At 36.3% G+C, this 20,063-nt stretch overlaps 1 protein-coding gene across 1 annotated transcript in view; it reads left to right on the forward strand.

The window, feature by feature from the left end:
- Nucleotides 1-20,063, forward strand: part of UBR5 (ubiquitin protein ligase E3 component n-recognin 5) — a gene marked incomplete at both ends in the record, with an annotated part of 77,910 nt that overhangs the window by 39,884 nt on the left and 17,963 nt on the right. The window contains 21 exons of the mRNA XM_079533926.1: nt 2,457-2,600; nt 2,694-2,805; nt 2,968-3,122; nt 4,004-4,201; nt 5,608-5,818; nt 9,198-9,324; nt 9,934-10,085; nt 10,457-10,552; nt 10,938-11,061; nt 11,421-11,518; nt 12,647-12,795; nt 13,218-13,309; nt 14,258-14,404; nt 14,508-14,626; nt 14,719-14,845; nt 14,943-15,072; nt 15,604-15,764; nt 16,310-16,549; nt 17,448-17,571; nt 18,273-18,388; nt 19,467-19,594. Of these exons, the coding sequence (XP_079390052.1) occupies nt 2,457-2,600; nt 2,694-2,805; nt 2,968-3,122; nt 4,004-4,201; nt 5,608-5,818; nt 9,198-9,324; nt 9,934-10,085; nt 10,457-10,552; nt 10,938-11,061; nt 11,421-11,518; nt 12,647-12,795; nt 13,218-13,309; nt 14,258-14,404; nt 14,508-14,626; nt 14,719-14,845; nt 14,943-15,072; nt 15,604-15,764; nt 16,310-16,549; nt 17,448-17,571; nt 18,273-18,388; nt 19,467-19,594 (2,950 nt within the window). The remainder of the gene's footprint in view (nt 1-2,456; nt 2,601-2,693; nt 2,806-2,967; nt 3,123-4,003; nt 4,202-5,607; nt 5,819-9,197; nt 9,325-9,933; nt 10,086-10,456; nt 10,553-10,937; nt 11,062-11,420; nt 11,519-12,646; nt 12,796-13,217; nt 13,310-14,257; nt 14,405-14,507; nt 14,627-14,718; nt 14,846-14,942; nt 15,073-15,603; nt 15,765-16,309; nt 16,550-17,447; nt 17,572-18,272; nt 18,389-19,466; nt 19,595-20,063) is intronic.

The following is a 20,063-nucleotide window of genomic DNA, read 5'->3' on the forward strand; positions in this document are numbered from 1 at the left end:
TAAAAAATGAGGTTTTGAGGTCTCATTGAAGTCACTGACATCATTGTTTGCCTCTTAAATAAGCTTTTTAGTTCTATTTGTAATGGTGTTTGTGAGGTGCCTCAAGACGAAGTGCTGTAAGAAATAGAGAACAGTTTGAATTTTGATGTTTCCATGTTTTCACTGAAATGCTTAAACCAATAAATAGAAAAAACAATGAGTAGGATGTCTTCTGAATAGAATGACTGATTCCAAATCTATTTTGTAACTGTTGTTTATGATAAGGATGCTTTTTTTCTCATAGAGCGTGCTGCTGTTTGCAGTGATGTATTCGGTCATTCACTTTCTTCCTGTCACTTTTTTTTGTTTAATGCTTCATCTTTGAAGATCGAATAAAATCCTGCAGGCAAAACCGCTACAAGAAAAAAATAGCCCAGTGGTGCCTCTTGAAACACAGTTCATACCATGTTGCGTGTTCTACATGTAATTTGGATCAGTTGTGGCGAAAAAAAGGCTGGAGGCATCTCAGTGTACCAAAGGGTTGCTCTTTGTGGCGTTTTCCTGCAGGCTTCCTGAATTGCTGTTTCTACTCATTATTAAGTAGTTATGTTAGAATACAACAAGCTGAATTAAGCAGAAAGATAACCTGACTGCTAAAGAATCAGGCTGGTCAGTGTGTAGATAACTCCTGAAGCATATGGAAGTTTTGGCTGCAGAAATGTATTTAAATGAGTTTGGAGTCATTTAAAACTTTCTGGGTTAAGAAGTACTGGCCTTTTAGAGTTGTAAATATACTTTCAGCTGGTCTTGCACAGCCATCGGTTTGCTGAATGATGTTCTAAAAAAATGACATCTTTGATGTATTGCTGTGGGTGATCTCAGCTTACAAAGCTTTGTGTAGCAGCTTTGGTCACTTAGAAAATATAAAAATTCTGCATGTGAAACTGGAAGTTGTGTTTGAACAACTGGCATGTGATTTCAGGCTTTCAAGTTAGTTTGACTGACTGGAGAAAATAAAATCTAAATGAGTTTTCATTAAATTTTGTAATCAAACAGAAAGCATTTAGACAGTGCTCTCAGATGTATGGTTTAATTTTCAGGTGGTCATGTGCGGAGCCAGGAGTTGATGATCTTTGTGGATCTTTTCCAATTCAATATACTCTGTTTCTATGATCTTTGTCTAGAGTCTTGTTAGTCTCGGAACAAATGTTCGTATGTTGTAGATCGGAGTCAGTGTTCATGAATCTTGTGAGTAGGTCTGAGTTTTCAAAGGTTCCATAGCATTCTTGCAGCTAGCACTGTTGCTCTGCTGATACAACTAGCAATTCTGCTAGTCGAGTAAAATTTCATTATATGGTTATTAAGTGCTCTGACTATCCATGATACTCTTTGTAGTAGAAATTTTCTAACACCTTCATGATTGTCAGTAAATCCTTTTCTCTTGTGTACTTGGTAGAGAGACAAATTGGGGGCAAAAAGCAAGGAAATGCCTGGATTGTTATTCTTTTCTATATCTTGAAAGTTGCTTTTTATTCCTCTTAGATAGTAAGCTTATTACGGTTAGGTTTTTATTGCTTTGTAGGCACTTTCTATGTAGGAAATATTGAGAAATCAGAGCCTGGTCAAGACTGATAGTTACTAGTATCTAGTTGTGTTTGTGACTGCTAGTTAGCTTTGTTTTTCTTTTGAGAAGATTATGGTCTCAGGTGGAAACTCAAAGGGCCTCGCTGTTTGGTGATATTCTCAGCTGTCAAGGAAAACTATTTTGGCAGTTCTGATTAGATATGCATGGCAGCAGTGCTTCAGAGAGGCTTACAGTAGCAGAAATAACTCTGCAGGTGCAGGACAGAAAAAAATCATTTCCTTGGGGGAAAGAGAAAGACATAATACATGTGAAGTGTTTCTGGATGGACTTTATCCTTCAGTCCTAAGGGACTGAGTGGAGAACTTTATCACTGAGTATAAGCAATGGGTAGTAAACTCAAACAATTTTTTTCATAATACATTCACCTTGAGGAATGAGCACTAAGACACGGAACAGACTAAGAACAAAAACCCAAAAAATATGGCAGAAAAAAAGTGATTTCCTGTTTTCTGTAGTAAAAGAGCTAATAGGCAGTTAAAGTCTGCATCCACGGTATTAAACCTGAAGTTGTTACTGCTGCTTCCAGTAGATGAAAAGATGTACAAATAGAATAACAGTAGGAACTTCTCCAGTCACTTGCATTGGTTTCTGTTGGAGGTAGGATGCTGAAGGGAAGAGGCCTTCATCCTGCCTATGAAATAATTAAGAAGTTTTTAAGTGTTCAGAAACTTCAGCAGAACAGCAAGGCTGATGACCAAGAGCTGTAGGGTTTTATCACTGATGGTCAACTTTTTTATTTTCCTGACAAAAGTCAGGTTTATTTTGAAGAATGTTAGGATAAAAAGTGTCTATGCAAAGCCTTAATTAAAGCTGTAATGTTTTCTGCTTGTAGGTGCTAAAAGTGGATGGTGCTTATGTTGCTGTCAAATTTCCAGGCACCTCCAGTAATGCAAATTGTCAGAGCAGTTCTAATTCAGATCCAGATCCTTCCTCTCTTCTCCAGGATTGCAGGCTGCTCAGGATAGATGAACTACAGGTGTGTATTTGTGAAATACTGAAAAAACGAAGTGTTTTGAGATGTCAGCAGGATGTGTTTTACTGCATCTTAATGTTTTATGGATGTTTCTAGGTTGTGAAAACTGGGGGAACTCCGAAAGTTCCGGACTGTTTTCAAAGGACACCTAAAAAGCTGTGTATTCCTGAAAAAACAGAGATTCTAGCAGTAAATGTAGATTCAAAAGGTAACTAGGAATTAACCTCTTAAAGGTACTCCACTATGTCCTTCACTTCCCTTCTTACTCCTTAGTGGGAAACTGACTGTCAGATTCGATTAAGTAGTTGTTTTCGTTGATCTTAGTAATGCAGTAGTTAAAGAGGTTTTTTTTTTCCATGTATTTGTGAAGGAGTTCATGCTGTCCTGAAAACTGGGAATTGGGTTCGATACTGCATATTTGACCTCGCTACTGGAAAGGCTGAACAGGAAAACAACTTCCCTACTAGCAGCATTGCATTCCTGGGTCAGAACGAGAGAAGTGTTGCTATTTTTACAGCTGGACAGGTTTGTGGTGTTGCATTTCAATCATTTAACCTCACTGCCTTTCACTCTTGTCATCTTTAAGTGAAATGGTACAATCTTTCTGTAAGGCCTCTCTAACTACTGGTAGCTTTTAAAGGAGTCGATTATGAAAAACTTGGTACCACCATTAAGATTTTGAAGGGATATGTGGAATAGAAGTCTAACACACACTTAAGCACTTTTTAGTTATATTATTTAAAATACAATTTTAATAAAAAGTAAGAAGGGAGATAGCAACCACTGTCAAGTTGTCTATGTTAGCATAAATTCTCTATTCAGTTAAGTTCTGGAAGTGAGACAGATAAAAATGTTAAAGTGGAAGTTCAGAAATGTTCAGATGGAAGTGTTAACAAAAAATCTGCTAGCAAAAAGAATAAGGTTTTGCACAACTCTTTATCTATTGTTAAATATTCTGTTTTATCGGTTATGCAGCTGATTACACTGTGCAGGTATACATCAGTTGATCCGAGAAAAAATTAGTGAAGTCTTTCAGTGATAAACTTAAGGTAGTTGAAAGAAATTTTTGGTAAAGGGACTGAATTTTTATTGTATTTCAGCATATTCAGCTTTATTGGGAATATTTAAATAATCTGAAAGTGTAATGTAAGTACTATATATGTGTTTCATTAGTAATGTTTCTTTGTGAACACTTGTAAAATAGGTACTCTAAATAATATTTACTGTCTTAAGCAAATCTTGGGCATTTGAACAAAGCAGTTTACTGTGCTTTGCTGCCTTGTTTGGAATTATAGGAGACAATGACATAAATGAGAGTTTTAGGTCAACTGTTGTCTCTGTTGGCAATCAAGTGTAATATTTGTAAATTGTGGAGTTTAATTCTAAAATATTGTTTCCCAATGCAGGAATCTCCTATTATTCTTAGAGATGGAAATGGTACAATTTATCCAATGGCAAAAGACTGTATGGGCGGGATACGAGACCCTGACTGGCTTGATCTTCCACCTATTAGTAGTCTCGGAATGGGTGTTCATTCCTTAACAAATCTTCCTGCCAACTCAACCATCAAAAAGAAAGCTGCAATTATTATTATGGCTGTTGAGGTAAAATAGTTTCTATAATACAGAATTATATTTCTCTAATTTTTCTCTTGCTTCTGTGAAATTATGCTTCAGGCAATTTTGTGTTTAGATACCAGTTTGTGTTTTTACTACATAAACCATTTCACAGAATCACAGAAACACCAAGGTTGGAAAAGGACCTACAAGATTATCCAGTCCAACCATCCTATCACCACTAGTTCTCACTAAACCATATTCCCTCAACACAATATCCAAATGTTCCTTGAACAGCTCCAGGGTCGGTGACTCCTCAACCTCCCTGGGCAGCCCAGGATTCTCATAGAAACATGAAAGCACAAATTGATGTAGTAAAGTGGAAGATCCATTTTTGGTAGTCCATATCTTCTTGTCAGGTATTAATAAATAATCTTATGTACAACTAATATACAATTTTGTTTCAAGGGCTCAAAGCTTCTCTGAGAGGTCCAGGCATCTTATTTTCTTTTGAAAGTAGCACATTTTGGTACCTTTATATTTACCATAAATTATCAAAATAATTGACAAAATAAAAAAAAAAAAATTTTACATGAATTTCATAGAATCATAGAATTGCTCAGGTTGGAAAAGACCTTAAGGATCATTGAGTCCAGCCACAACCTAACCATACTACCCAAACTCTAACAACCCTATGCTAAATCATGTCCCTAAGCACCACGTCCAAACGGTTCTTAAATGCATCCCCACTTCCCTGGGGAGCCTACTCCACTGCTTAACAACCATTTTAGTAAAGAAGTTTTTCCTGTACTCATCCCTGGTGCTGAATGAACAGTTTTAGCTGTGAATTTATCTATCATGCTAACGTAAACCAATTATTGATTTGTTTGTTTGTTTGTTTTTAGTTAAATCTGTGCTGTGGTGCTATGCACCCATTGGGCTGGGACTGATTTCACAGTGGAGTATTCAGCCACTGAATATAACCATGTTACATTGGGGTTGAACCTCCCAGACCTTCAGCAGCTTCTAGTTATTTACTCCTCAGCGTGCATTATCATTTCTCTAAAACAAATATGTAAAAGCTAGTTCATGTTGACTTTTTTTTTTTTTTTTTCAGTTATACCACTTTTCTCATGTTAAATTAAATGGAAGTGATTTGTCTGAAGGACCTATCTGCAAAGCCAGAGGCGTGCTTTTGCAAGTCTTGATAACTTCTGCTGCTTGAACCTGCCCTTCCTTTTAATTCCTGTGCCTGGCTGCTTTTTTTTTTTTTTTTTTGACGTTTTTCAGTAGTGCTGTAACTGAGATTGTGTTCTCAGCAGTTCCTGCTGAGAATGTCCTATGTTTAGGCTATTCTTTTAATTTAAAAAATTAAAGATGGGAAGCATCTATGAAGCTTGTATGCCTATGGTTTTTGCATTTTCATTTAACTTACTCTATTCTTTTGAGTACAGAAACAAACCTTAATGCAACACATTCTCCGATGTGACTTTGAGGCTTGCAGACAATACCTGATGAATCTTGAACAAGCAGTTGTCTTGGATCAGAACCCACAAGTGCTGCAGACATTCCTTGGCCACAGATGTGATGGAAACCGCAATATTCTGCATGCTTGTGTGTCTGTATGCTTTCCAACCAGCAACAAAGAAACAAAAGAGGAAGAGGGTGAGCTCAACAGAGTCATGAAAATAGTTTACTTTCAAACTTTCATGCATTGTCCAGATAACTTTATTTGAAAGCTGCATTCCTCAGATACGAGTAGCTTAAATTTTAGCACCTAAAATGTTTCTGAGCCTGCCAAAGGTGATGTAAAGATTTTAAAAGAATTCAGTGGTTGGGAATACTATTTTTACTCATTATAAAAGGCAAGGTTTTTGCATCCCTGTATTAATTTTAAATGAGAGCAAACACTTCTTTCCTTTGTTGCTAGTATCCCTGTTGCTTCACTAGCAAGCTTTTAAAGGAACAGTATTTAATATTTTTCAAGTGTTATATGAATGCTTCCAATGTTACTTGCAATTGACATAGTAAGAGACGAGACTTTTTGTTAATGTTAATCACTGACACCATTTAAAAATGTTTATTAAATACTGTTATGCATAAAATATGTTAACAGAACAACAAGGTTGCTAAGTCAAGCACTCAAAAAAAAAAAAAACCAAACCAAAACAAAAAAAAAAAAAACAAAAAAAAACAAAAACACCCCAACATAACCCTAACAAAATAAAAATAAAAATTCGGAGATGCCAGAATTAAGTTGACCCAGGTGCTGTACGTGGGTATGCATTGTGAAATGGTCTTTAATTACACCGTCATACTATTTTTTCCACAGGACTACCTCATTCAGTGCACAAGATGGACGGTGCTCACCGAATGGGTAGCTATTCAATATTTCTTTTTATCCTCATCATTCAGTGTGTGGCCCCATTCCTTACTTATGCACACCATACAAACCTGCACTGAATAATGAATGAACTCTCTTGTGAGATTTTTTTGTATGGTGTTGTCATTGAGTTTTAGTCATTTGTAGACTTCAGTTGTTTCTCAGTATCCCTATCTATTTGATAGGGATAATGGTACAGATTTCTTATCTTTTGAAGATGGTATAGCTTAACATTTTTCTGCATTCAAAGCTGTTGGCTAATTTTGAGAGTTCTGTTGGAGAAACCAGGGCATAATCTCACCTTCTTGTGTAGGTGTTATTTTAAAACATTTTATTCCAGAGATGGATTCAATAGTAGTTTTATTTGTTCTGTGAATGTTAATTATTTCTGTGAGTCAGGCACCTTTTATGTGTCCACAGTTGAGTTAAATGTATTGCTGTAATTTATGAAAACGTGTTTAACAAAGTTCTCTGTGCTGCTAGATGTGATGGAAATAGGATCCCATTCTCCAGAGTGGTGTTCAATGGTGTTAAACACAGGACGGTGCTTTCCCCTTTCCTTTCCAAGCTGTTAATGCTTTACTACATGCTAATCGGGCATTGCAGCAAACAAGACACAAACAGCTTGCCCATTGTACAACCCTTCATCTCTAGTGTGTCGTCCATCCTGTGCACTGATTGAGGCAGGGGTCTTTTTGAGGGGAAAAAATAAACAAAACAAAGCAAAAAAAGAAAACTACCACCACCAAAAAGCTATCTGCGTAACTGAAGACTGTTTTGATTATAAGCGCATCAGGAAGCTAAAATAAGGATGCATGGGCAAATTTAATCTGACTTTTCCTAATTTGAGTGCTTGTCTTTGCAACCTTGGCATTCTTTCAGTAATTTCATTTGGATGTAATTTAACTTTCTGAAATACAAAAAATGTGAATCTGATGGACTTTAACACCCCTCTGCCTCTCTCTCACAAATGTTGTTTATAAGAGGGTATTCATGTCTTTATATTCAATTCACATTCACCTTCTGCTTGTAACTGCTAGTGAGTGATACTAGGACAAGCTTATTTTCTGTGCATCATCTGGAGGGCAGTGGTGATTAATGTTACTGTCTGTAAGTTATGCAGCCATTTGTTGGACTGAAAGAAGATTGATGTAGGACTAAAGGCTTTCATTCCAGGCTCTGGATTTGATGTCCCTTGGCAATTACGGAACATAAGATCCCTTCTCAGCTGGTGCCTGACTGAGACCTTTCTGTCTACCTCCTGAACTGCCAGAAAGGAAATAAGTGAGGGCAGGGATAAGTTTTTTGTCTTCTCAGATCTTGTGTCTAGTTGTCTCACAGCTCCTGCTTTGGATGAAAGAAATGCGGAAGAAGTGGACCTAGACCATACAGAACTGGGGAGAGGTTACTGTGTTTCTCTGTGATTTGATGTTTCCTGAGTCTAGCCAGTAGAAGTGATTTAGGAAAGACAGGTCTAGAGGAAATGTCCAAAGTAGGTAAAATACTTGAAGACTTATGATGGTGAATTTCAGATAACTTTAATGAATACCCATGAACTGAGTATTGTTTGTTGGGTTTTTTTGAGTGAGCAGTAGCTGTAGCAACTATAGGAAGTGTTCTGAAAGAACGATCAGATTCACTTCAAAGATTTTCTTTTTAGCCAGAAAAGCACCTTTTTCTTGTAGGTTGTAATAAAAATAGCTGTTGGCTCTGTTGACATGAAAGTTGTCTCTCTCCTGGCCTTTGTCCTGCTAAATGTAGTTTCTCCTTCCGTTCTTTTTGGATCCATTGCAACAGTGACTTGTAATTTGCTATGTAATGGCTGTGTCATCCTTGCTAGTAGTCCTAAAGAAGGGGTGGCTGTTAGTTGTGCACAGCTGACTTTCTACCACTTTATTTTTTTTTTTTTTTTTTTTTTTTTTTTTTTTTGCAATGAAATTTGGTTTCTTGTTCAAGTGGTTGTTTCAAGTTGTACTATATACAAGTAGGTAGGATTTTCTAATTTGTACAGCACCTGGCACAACTCAATCCTGGCTATGGCTAGGACTTTTAGGTATTGTGGTGCTTAGGTTTTAGATACCAGAAATAATGCTTGTACTTGAATTTGAACTGGTAGCAGTACCATATTATATTCTCACTGCAGTTAATTTTCCTAAGCATACTCATAAGTAGAGCACATCTTAGAGGCCTGGAACTGTGTTGCTGCTCATTGTGAAGTATTTTTTTTTTTTTTTGTTTCATTTTGTTCTGTTTTTGTTGTTGGTTTTTTTTTTTTTTAATTGCCATTACTTTGGAACCTTGTACTCTGCAAGTGTCTGCAGTCAGCTATATTAGATCCTTGTCTGATGATACTGAAAACTTGTTCTGGAATGTGTGTACTTTTTATTTCCTTCCTTTTGGAAATCAAGCCCTGTCAAAATCATAGCTAAAGCTTGTCCATTAAAAAAAAAAAAAAAAAAAAAAAAAAAAAAAAAAAAAAAGCAAAATAAAACACAGGAACAGAAAAAAAAAAGTCAAAAAAAAGAAAACCCAAAGTAAGTAACTGCTTGTGAGCCTACTGTGTCCCTCTAAATCTTAATAAAATAAATTGCAGGGAACATATTACGATTGGTGGCATTTCTTACTTTATGCTCCTTCCTTATAATTTTCTTATTTTTTCAGAAGCAGAGCGCTCTGAAAGGAATACATTTGCTGAAAGGCTCTCAGCTGTGGAAGCAATTGCAAATGCAATTTCAGTTGTGTCAAGTAATGGCCCAGGAAGTCGAGCAGGATCATCAAGTAGCAGAAGGTAAACTGACTAATGTTTTTCTCTTGTTTTCTGATTTTTGGTACTACTTCTAACCTCTGATTTCTTTCCTTCAGTATAGCTCAAAAAATGGCTCTCTTATTAGTTTGAAGTCAGATCTCACATCTTCGAATAGTCCTTCTGGATTGGTAGCTAATGGGATATTTCTGAACTAATTCCATTTTCTGGGGTTTAAGTGTTTCTTTTCAGTAGCAAAGTGGAAATGTTTCTCCTTATGAGGAAAGAGAATTTGAGGATGAGCTCTCATGTTCTTCAAGATGAATTAAGTATCTTGGAAGTACTTCAATGGTGAACAATTTTTTTTTTTTTTTTTTTTTTTTAAGAAAATTTCTGTGGAAAAATGGTCACTTAATCAGATAAATAGAACATGAGAGGGGAAGAACTGATTTGGATTCTTTTTATCCTAAACATCATTGTCATATAGTTGTTTTTATTGAGGTGACTCTGAAGGATAGGCTTACCTCTTTGTTCATTCTAGTCCATGCTGAAGAAGAGTTCGGTTTCTTTTTCCAGCGTGAAAGTTTGCTTTAAGATGTTCTAATTGTAGATTACAGTTTTACTATCTTGACTCTTTTTAATTTTATTATTCAGTCTGAGGTTAAGAGAAATGATGAGAAGATCCTTGAGAGCTGCTGGACTGGGCAGACAGGAAGCTGGTGCTTCATCGAGTGATCACCAGGACCCAGTTTCTCCACCAATAGCTCCTCCCAGCTGGGTTCCAGATCCTCCTGCGATAGATACAGGCAAGTCTGCTATTGTAATAAATTGAACTGTAAAATGAGAGATTCACTGAAGGAACCGATGGCATTTAAGGTGAATTTATTAGACTTCATTTTGAGACTTAAACACTGAATGTCAGTGAGGTAGCAAGAAGTGCTTTAAGAGTTTACTGAACACTCTTTTTAAATTTAATATGTGTGTTTCTAGTGCTCATGTCAGACTTTAGTAAAATATGCCTAGTAGTTGATTGCTAGTCTAGGAATGTGGCCGTTTGTAGGAAAGAGTACCAGTTAAATACAGAAAACCTGCAGTGTGTTAGACACTGCAGAAAGAGCATGTTGTCAGGGATGTCTTGATATATTGATATACATCCTGCTGTTCTGTTTACTGAAAGATGGTGACATTGATTTTATCCTGGCCCCCGCTGTGGGATCTCTTACCACAGCAGCGACCGGCACCGGCCAAGGACCGAGCACCTCCACGATACCAGGTGAGAGCATTGTGCTTATCTGATAATGCTTCAGAAGCAAAATGAACTGAAAAGATGGAAAGCTTGCACACACCTTCTACACATGCAAATGCCTCTTACCAAATGAAGACTGTGTTGAATCTGAACTTCATGAGTGTGCAGAATACGTGAAGTTTTATGCAAAAATTATTCTTAGCTAAGTAAAATTAGACTTACTGTCTCTTTTTAGGAATGTAACTTGGGACTGAAATTCTCAGTACTTCAATGAAATATTACTGCACCTAGCAAACTGCTGAATAGTCCTACTGATTAATCACCCAAGTAAAACATTGAATTATTTGCCTTTAATAGGTAGTCATTTTTGGGGGGAAAACGACTCCTGTGCACTTTCATTTTGTCATTATAGGGCCTTCTACTGAACCATCTGTAGTGGAATCAAAAGATCGGAAGGCAAATGCTCATTTCATACTGAAATTACTGTGTGATAGTGTTGTTTTACAACCTTATCTTCGAGAATTGCTCTCAGCCAAGTAAGTGTTTTCGAGTACATTCTCACTGTTCCTTTAATGTTATATCACATTAAGTGTATTGCACAGAAGCCCTTTAAAAAATGTTATTTAAAGGCACATTTTGTAAAATGGAGAATTGCTACAAAGTTGTCAGTGTTTGTATCTTGACATGCTTTGAAATTAGATTTATTTCATGGAAGTAAACTGAGTAAGAGTACTTAATCTTACTGAACGTTTTTCTGGTTTGCATGAGGTTAGCACTGTTGAGCATTTGTATTTATTTTGTACTTTTCCTGTTTAAAATGAAATGAATTCAGTGTTTTCATTTGTTTGATTTTTTTTTTTTTTTCTTTAAATTTTTTTTTCCTCCCACCACCCAGGGATGCAAGAGGCATGACACCATTCATGTCGGCAGTTAGTGGCCGGGCATACCCTGCTGCAATTACAATTCTAGAAACTGCACAGAAAATTGCTAAAGGTACGCTAGTTTCACAAACTTATTGGTGTGTTGTTTCCTTCTCAAGTTTGGCCCTAACGTATTCAGATTCATTGCTAACAGTGTATCATGTTTGTGAGATTGTGTGTTTGAGCTACTGATGGTTGGACTCTCTTTACAGAACAGTGTAGACTGCTGCATGTTTTGGAAAGCTTCTTATTTCATGCCAACTCAGATGCTGTTACAGAGAAGACTTTTATGCAAATACAGACTTTGTGACTTTTAAGCAGCAGTGTTTAAACTAGTCATATATGAAGCTAAACTTGAGGGTCATAAGCAGATTAGAAGCAATGTGTGACAGCGTCTTTCAGACCGAGAGTGTTCCTTAGAAGAATATTGCTCGTAGATAATTTTTTAAATCCTTCAAAGTGGTGATGTCTTGTACTGATCAGTGTATTACTGAATTTAAAACAGGGAAAGAATTGTTGGCGATAGAAGCTTCTAAACACCTGTGATGTGACTGTTGTGGTTTAATCCAGCACGTAGCTAAGCACCGCGCAGTCATTTGCTTGCTCCCCCCACGTCCCAGTGTGATACCTATATAGATATCTATATATAGATAGATATAGTGATGCACAAGCAGTTGCTCACCACTGATGCCCCTCTAATTCCTGCACAGTGGCAGCCAGCCCAATGAACTCGCTTTTTTTTTCAGTTTCATAGTTTTCTTCTGTATCTTCTGTGTGATCTCATATGGTGTGGAATATCCCTTTGTCCAGTTAAGATCAGCTGTCCTGATTCTGTCACTTCCCATCTCCTTGTTTCACCTCAGCCCCTTGCTGGTAGGACAGCATGAGAAGCTGAGAAAACTAAAACAGCCTTGACTCTTTGCAGCACTGCTCAGCAACAGCTAGAAACATCAGTGTTTTTCTCCTAAAACCAAACCTAGCATCATAGCAGACACTATGAAGAAAATAACTGTCCCAGCTGAAACTAACACATGACAAAAAAGGGTTTTCTCAAAAAATTTGTAAAGAAGACTTTAGTGAAACTTGAAATTCTGTACATGATTTTGTACTGTCATTCCTCTGTTTTGTATGGGTACTGTTAGTGATTTTTATTGTGGTGTGTTCTTTTTTTTTTAACACTGGTATTCTACTGTTCCTTTAGCTGAAGCAACTTCAAATGAAAAAGAAGATGATGTATTTATGGGAATGGTTTGTCCTTCTGGTACAAATCCAGATGACTCTCCTTTGTATGTTTTGTGTTGTAATGATACATGCAGTTTTACCTGGACTGGTGCAGAGCATATTAACCAAGTAAGCCTTTTTTTTTTCTTTTTCTTTTTTTTTTTTTTTTTTTTTAAATTTAAATTAAATTTTTCAGCCACGTATTGTATTGGTCTAGTGATCTGATTTTTTTTCAAATGATTAAAGTGATATTGTTCTAATTATTGTAACTGTTAATTGTATATTGTCATTGCCTCCCCTGGTTGCTTCTTACTTTTGAGGCTGGCAGTATTGGTCAGACTATTGCTGTTAATGGGTGTAGTTTTCCCCTCACTAACTTTAACAAAAACTGTAATGGAAACTGCTCTTTGAAAACAGTGAGTATTCTAGCACCAGTTTCACTTCCTAGAACTGACTGACTGCTAAGTGAAGACATCATTTTGAACAAGTGCAATTTTTTTAACCTCAGATGTTCTGACAGAATTACATAACATTTTGGTTAACTTTTTTAGGATATATTTGAATGCCGAACATGTGGTCTATTAGAATCTCTTTGCTGTTGCACAGAGTGTGCAAGAGTGTGTCACAAAGGACACGACTGCAAGTAAGTCTTTTGTTCTGTTTCTTACAATAAAACTAATCTTGTGGCTTCATTTCTCTCTCACAGATTAATTGGTTTAAGTTTTTTTTTTTTTTCCTTGGTTAAAATCTTCAGATACTATAAGATTAATATACTATTTTTAATGCCTTTATTTTCCTTCTCTGTAAAATTGATTTTATGGGTCAGAGTTAAAATAGTAATATAGTAACATAGTGGTCTTTTGCTTTCCACTTTATAAAATTCAGAGTAAACAAGCAAGTCCAACATCCATAAGTGCTTAATTATCTAAGAGTAATATTCTTCATTTTGGGTATCTCCAGAAGTTTGCTGAAGCCAGTGAATCCCAATGACAGCTCATTCTGTGAACTTTCAGAAAGAAGTGTAGTATATTCATCCCTGAAATTAGAGGATTTCAGGTAAAAAGGGAGGAATGAGCTAGCAGTTAAATAAGCAGTCAGAATGTCTGATCAGTCTAGTACAGCTTTGAAGTTGTAGATGTTTTACACCACTGTTACTGTATGTAAACATTACCATGTTAATATCCTTGCTGTAATAAACAGTGCTAACAGACTCAATTATAAAGATTTTTCTCAACATTATAAAATGACTGAGACTTTACTACATGTAGAAGAGATTCTCAGTCTAACTTTCTTAGCTGTGTGCTATTTTGGATGTGACTGTTTTCTTGGATGAGCTTTAAAGCACTGTGAAAAGCTGTCCAGTGAAGCTGCCTTCATAAAGTGAGCATAAGAAATAAGAATAGCAAATGCCAAGTGTAGAAATGCACAGTTCTACACTGCTCTTTTAAGCCGTACTTCGGTATCTTGCTAATAAGGGAAAGCTCTAGTGGGAATCTAAATATTAACACTTACACTCCAGCCTGTGTAGGAAATAACTGATGCATTGTGGACTGCTGTAACATTGCTTTGCTTTTTTTCTTCCTTCTTGTAGACTGAAACGAACATCACCCACAGCTTACTGTGATTGCTGGGAGAAGTGCAAGTGTAAAACACTAATTGCAGGACAGAAGTCTGCTCGCCTTGATCTCCTTTATCGTCTGCTTACCACCACAAATCTTGTAACTATGCCAAACAGCAGGCAAGTTCATACATGCAATAACTGGAGCAGATTAATGTTTATTACTTTAAAATACATAGTATATCATATCTCCATTAACTGACTTTTTTTTTTTTCATTATAGGGGAGAACATCTTCTGCTGTTTTTAGTACAGACAGTTGCCAGGCAAACTGTGGAACACTGCCAATACAGACCACCTAGAATTAGGGAAGATCGCAATCGTAAAACTGCAAATCCTGAGGGTAAGGATTTCACTTAATAAATGGTATTTATAATAAATGGCAAACTCTGTATTCCAGTACCTCCTTGTTATATTGCTTTTTTCTCTCTTTAGATTCTGATATGCCTGATCACGATTTAGAGCCTCCTCGATTTGCCCAGCTTGCTTTGGAACGTGTTTTGCAAGACTGGAATGCACTGAAATCTATGATAATGTTTGGCTCCCAAGAAAATAAAGACCCGTGTGTATTTACAAATAGTCATCAATGTAAAATTTGATCTAATGTTTGAGACCCGGTGACTTACATGAATTTTATTTGTTTGTTTTTCTTTTCCAAGTCTTAGTGCAAGCAGTAGGATAGGCCATCTTTTGCCTGAAGAACAAGTTTACCTCAACCAGCAGAGTGGGACTATTCGCTTGGACTGTTTTACACACTGCCTTATTGTTAAGTGCACAGCTGACATTTTGGTAAGCAGGTTTAGCCATGTCTTACATAGATTCTGAATAATTGTAGAACAGCATGGGTTGGGAGGAACCCTTGAAGATCACGTACTCCACCTGCCTGCCGTGGGCAGACATATTTCTATTGATCATGTTGCTCATAGCCTTTTGCAACTTCAGAAGCTTCCATTAACGGGCTGTATGCAACATCTCTGGCAATCTTCCAGTGTCTCACAACCTTCGTCATGAAAAATGTATTCCTTATATCCAGCTTGATTCTGCTTTCTTTCAGTTTAAAGTCATTGCATGTTACCTGTGTCAGAGCTTGCTAAAAAGTATTTCTCCATCTTTCTTATAATCCCTGTGATATAATAAGATATTCTAGGGTATTTTTGGTGAAACACTTGGAGACTAATTTAAAAAAGACTTGAAATTAGTTGTGTGGTTTTTTTTTTTTTTTTGAAATCACATTGTTATGGCTGTGGTCTGTTTTCTTGATTCTTAATCTGGCTTGTTTCACACATACCATTATTGGACTCTAATGATCTGTTTCTGCAGCTCTTAGATACTCTACTGGGTACTCTTGTAAAAGAATTACAAAACAAGTATACACCAGGACGCAGAGAAGAAGCTATTGCTGTTACAATGAGATTCCTGCGCTCTGTGGCAAGGGTGTTTGTCATTCTTAGTGTTGAAATGGCTTCTTCCAAAAAGAAAAAGTAAGTATGGAGAGTGTTTGTTTTCATTGTTTGCTTTTATTCATTTTTTTTAATTCTATCTCAACGTGATTTGATACTAATCACCAAGAGACAGAAACATTTGAATTAATTTACAGTCTACAGACAGCATTGTTTATTATGTGTGTACATCTGAACTGCATAACAGCTGCTGCTATCATGTAGTTTGTTAAGTTCACTTATTAACATAAATGCTGAACTTCCACGTTTAAAACTTTAGGATTTTTGTTGGTAGGTTTTCTTAATCTAGTTGATTAAAAAAATAATAATAATAATACAGTCTACGGCAGTTTTGTCAGTGGTAATTTAAACATCCAGCCCTAATCTCGTTACTGAATGATGAGTGTTTTTAACTGACTTCACTAGCTTTGCATATATATGTACGTACAGCAACACTATGTATTAAAGATAACTGTTTCAACTCTCTGAAAAAAAATTAATACAAAGAATTTTTAAAAGATAACTTACTTAGCCTTTATTTTTCTTTTTTTTTTTTTTTTTTTTTTTAATTTTTTTTTCCCCTCTAGCAATTTTATCCCACAGCCAATTGGAAAATGTAAACGTGTATTCCAGGCATTATTGCCTTATGCTGTTGAAGAGTTGTGCAATGTAGCAGAATCTCTAATTATTCCAGTCAGGATGGGAATTGCACGTCCTACGGCTCCCTTTACTCTAGCTAGCACTAGTATAGATGCCATGCAGGGAAGTGAAGAACTGTTTTCTGTGGAGCCTCTACCACCAAGACCATCATCTGACCAGTCTAGCAGGTAAAGTTCGCTGTTTTTTTTTTTGTTTGTTTTTTGTTTTTTTTCAGAGAATGTTCAGGGTGGTTTTGTTGTTTATGTTATGTTTTACTGTTAGCATTTCACTAACAGGAAAGTGGTGAAGCTTTTTATTCCGGCCAAGCATTTTGGAAGTACTTCCTATTGACAGGTCTCTAAGTGATTTAGGTTGATAGTGATGTCCAGAGATCTTAAGTTATAACCCTGCTACTTTTCCTGCCTGTACCCCCCAAAGTTCCCACTCAGTTTTTGTAAGATCACTCGGGCCATAGTCCATTTGGGCTCTGAATCTCTCCAAAAGTGGGAATTCCACACCATGTTTTGGTGCAATTTTTTCAGATTGGTAACTGCCCTAACTATGAAAACTCTTTAAAAATCTTATTTTTTTAATCTAGCAGGAATTTCTTGTTTTAACTTTCAATAATTTCTTCCTGCCTTTCACTGTTTATCTCCGAAAAATACCAAAAAATATTTTTGCCAGCTTTTATCTGAATGTAATTGGTCTGCTGAATTTGGTTGTATTTACACATGAAGCTTGGAGTTTCTCTTACTCGTTTAAAAGATTTTACTGGCTTTAGGTGTTCCAGTTATGCTAATTTACTGTTTCAGTTTGGCTTTGCTGTCAGCAAGTTATTTGGCTCCTATGCACCCATCTAGGAACAGAGTTGATCATACTTTCATGATAAAGCTACAAAGTGTGTTTTTTTTTTTTTTTTTTTTTTTGCCTCTGTCTGCTTTTTGTCTAGATATTTCATTGGGTTTTTACATCTCCTTTTTTAAAAAAACATATATATATCTGAAGTGTTGCTTTGTTTCTTAATGTTTTTTTGTTATAACACCTTCTCCTTCTTCCCTGTTTTATTTATTTGTTTATTAATTACAGTTCTAGCCAGTCTCAGTCATCCTACATCATAAGGAATCCTCAGCAAAGACGAATCAGCCAGTCGCAGCCAGTTCGTGGCAGGGATGAAGAACAAGATGATATAGTTTCAGCAGATGTGGAAGAGGTCAGTTTTCTAATTATTTTACTTCCTAAGCATGGCACCTGATGCATTAGCATGTGCTTTAACACCTGATCCAAAAATCCATACATCAGGACCTCCGATTTGCAAAACTGAAACTATCTCCTCCGGTACTGTTGAGTTCATGAAATGAGTTCATGAGCATTTTGCTTTCACAGAGCTTTGTAATCAACATTGTTTTGTATTCAACAGTAGTCTCTTCAGAGTATGAGATGTGCCTTGAGTTTGGCCGAATACGTCTTAGTCTACCAATAAATGCGTCTGTAGTATGAGTGTAGTAATTTTACACTGTATGAGAACTCCCCATTCAAACACTTTGAAGGTATATGGTTACTAAAGGGTGGTAACTTCAATATATTGAAATGACTTTTAGGTTTTGTAGTCGGTTTTATCCTTTCAGCGTAAAAATCTAATATCCAAAGCTATTTCTAAAGCTATATTCCTGTCTGTGGGCATGGATTTATTTTGTTTTTAAGGTGCTGTGGCCTCAACTGTAAACAACTACTGTGGCTGAAAATTCATTTATGTCAATTCAATTCTGAGGCCATCTGAAATGTATTTCTGAAATGTATTTTCTTTTTCAGTAGTTATTTATATCAAATGTTACACTTGTTTGTTTCTGAAAATACGTAAATCATCTTTTATAAGGAATTTATTGTAACATAAAATTAAAATACTCTTTCCAGGTTGAGGTTGTTGAGGGGGTAGCTGGTGAGGAAGACCATCATGATGAGCAGGAGGAGCATGGTGAAGAAAATGCTGAAGCAGAAGGGCAGCATGATGAGCATGATGAAGATGGTATGTATAATGTACATTGTGCACGTTGCTGGTTAGGTTAACAAACTGTGCATCAACCACTATGATCTATGAGACTGACATGAGCAGAGAGAACTAAAGGGCTTAGGAGATGATTTTAGGGTAAAATTATGTACAGTTCATATTAGGACCATGCGGAAGCATTTTTATTTTTCTTTATGCATAAGAAGAGAATATTGAAGTATCAAAAAATAAAAAAGAAATGTTTTGGTACCAACTTCTATTTTACGTTTTGTATTTGCTGCTGCTGGCTGTATTGGTGCAGTTTCTTACACAAACTCTTTGGTGGATTGAAAAATAATTTACTCTCAAATGGCTAATGATAAAGTAGTGGTTATAGCAGGTGTTTTCAAAAGGAATCTGAAGCATCGTGAGCTGGTTTTCAAATCAGTCATGTAACACTAAATTTTAGATCAAATTTTTTCATAGATAAAATTAATTCAACTTTTTTGCCATTAATGTGATTACCTTGCATGAGTCACTTTGGGATTAGATAGCCCAAAGCTATGATAAAGAAAAAAATGACCACCTTTCTTACTGTGCCTTGTGTTTCCAGTCAGCTAATTTACAGGACAGGAAATGAATTTATTTGCTTGTTGAGGATTTAGAACACTCAATCTTGAAACTTAAAATTGAATAGAACCTGTATTTTTAGTTAGGTTTACTTAGTTATTTTCCAGTTTCCAGATGTTTCTTGGATATTTGTTTGAAACAGCGTGTGGTAAATTGTCCTAATACACATATGGGAGAAGTCATGAAGTCTTTTGAGTTTAGTGATGCCGTGAATCCTTCAAGCCTTAATTTTCAGCATGTGTGTGTTGAATGTATATGCACAGTATTGAGTGAGAAGGCCAGGGATTGCTAACTACTGGAAAATGAGAAAATAAGCTACAAGTATTGCTGCATATTTGCACTCTCTCTGTGCTCTTTCCCTGCGTATCTGTTAGTTTTTGCTATAGCAAGAGGCTCTGGGTTTAGTTTAACGTCTTTGATCCACCACAGCCATTCTGTTTTTTTCTGTTTTTAAACATGAGATTTTTTTTTTATATTGTTTTTGTAGGCAGTGATATGGAGTTGGATTTGCTAGCTGCTGCTGAAACAGAAAGTGACAGTGAGAGTAACCACAGTAATCAGGACAATGCTAGTGGGCGCAGAAGTGTTGTCACTGCAGCTACTGCTGGGTCAGAAGCAGGTATGCCACATCATCTCGTGTTTCATCTAGCTGTTGAGGTATTAAAACTAAGTTACACAGGAGAAAGAAATGATAGTGGTTTCATTCAGCTTAACAAGGGTGGGGCTGTTTTCATCTTAAAAAACATTATTCTTCATGTTCGGATCTGGACTCTATCTGGCATTCCAAAGATGCCCTGGAGAAATTATTTACTTTGCAGTTAGATTGAGCAGAACGAGAATTACCTGATTATGACATTTCATAACAAATACCTTTTCCTTGTAATCTTATTTTCCCTTTCTTTTTCCTCTTCACCCACCTTCTTCTCTCCCACCTCCATCTTTCCATTTTTCTTGTTTTTCTTTTGCTTTTCCTTTGCCAGTAGTTGGAAAAAGCTGTGCAGACATTTTCAGAACTTGTGCTAAAATTAGTCCTGTTTTCTCTACTCTTATGAAGCTTCAGCCTGTGTTAGTTAGCTAGAAATTATTTA

This window comes from Tetrao urogallus (genome assembly GCF_951394365.1).
Source record: "Tetrao urogallus genome assembly, chromosome: 3".
Classification (NCBI taxonomy): Eukaryota; Metazoa; Chordata; class Aves; order Galliformes; family Phasianidae; genus Tetrao; species Tetrao urogallus.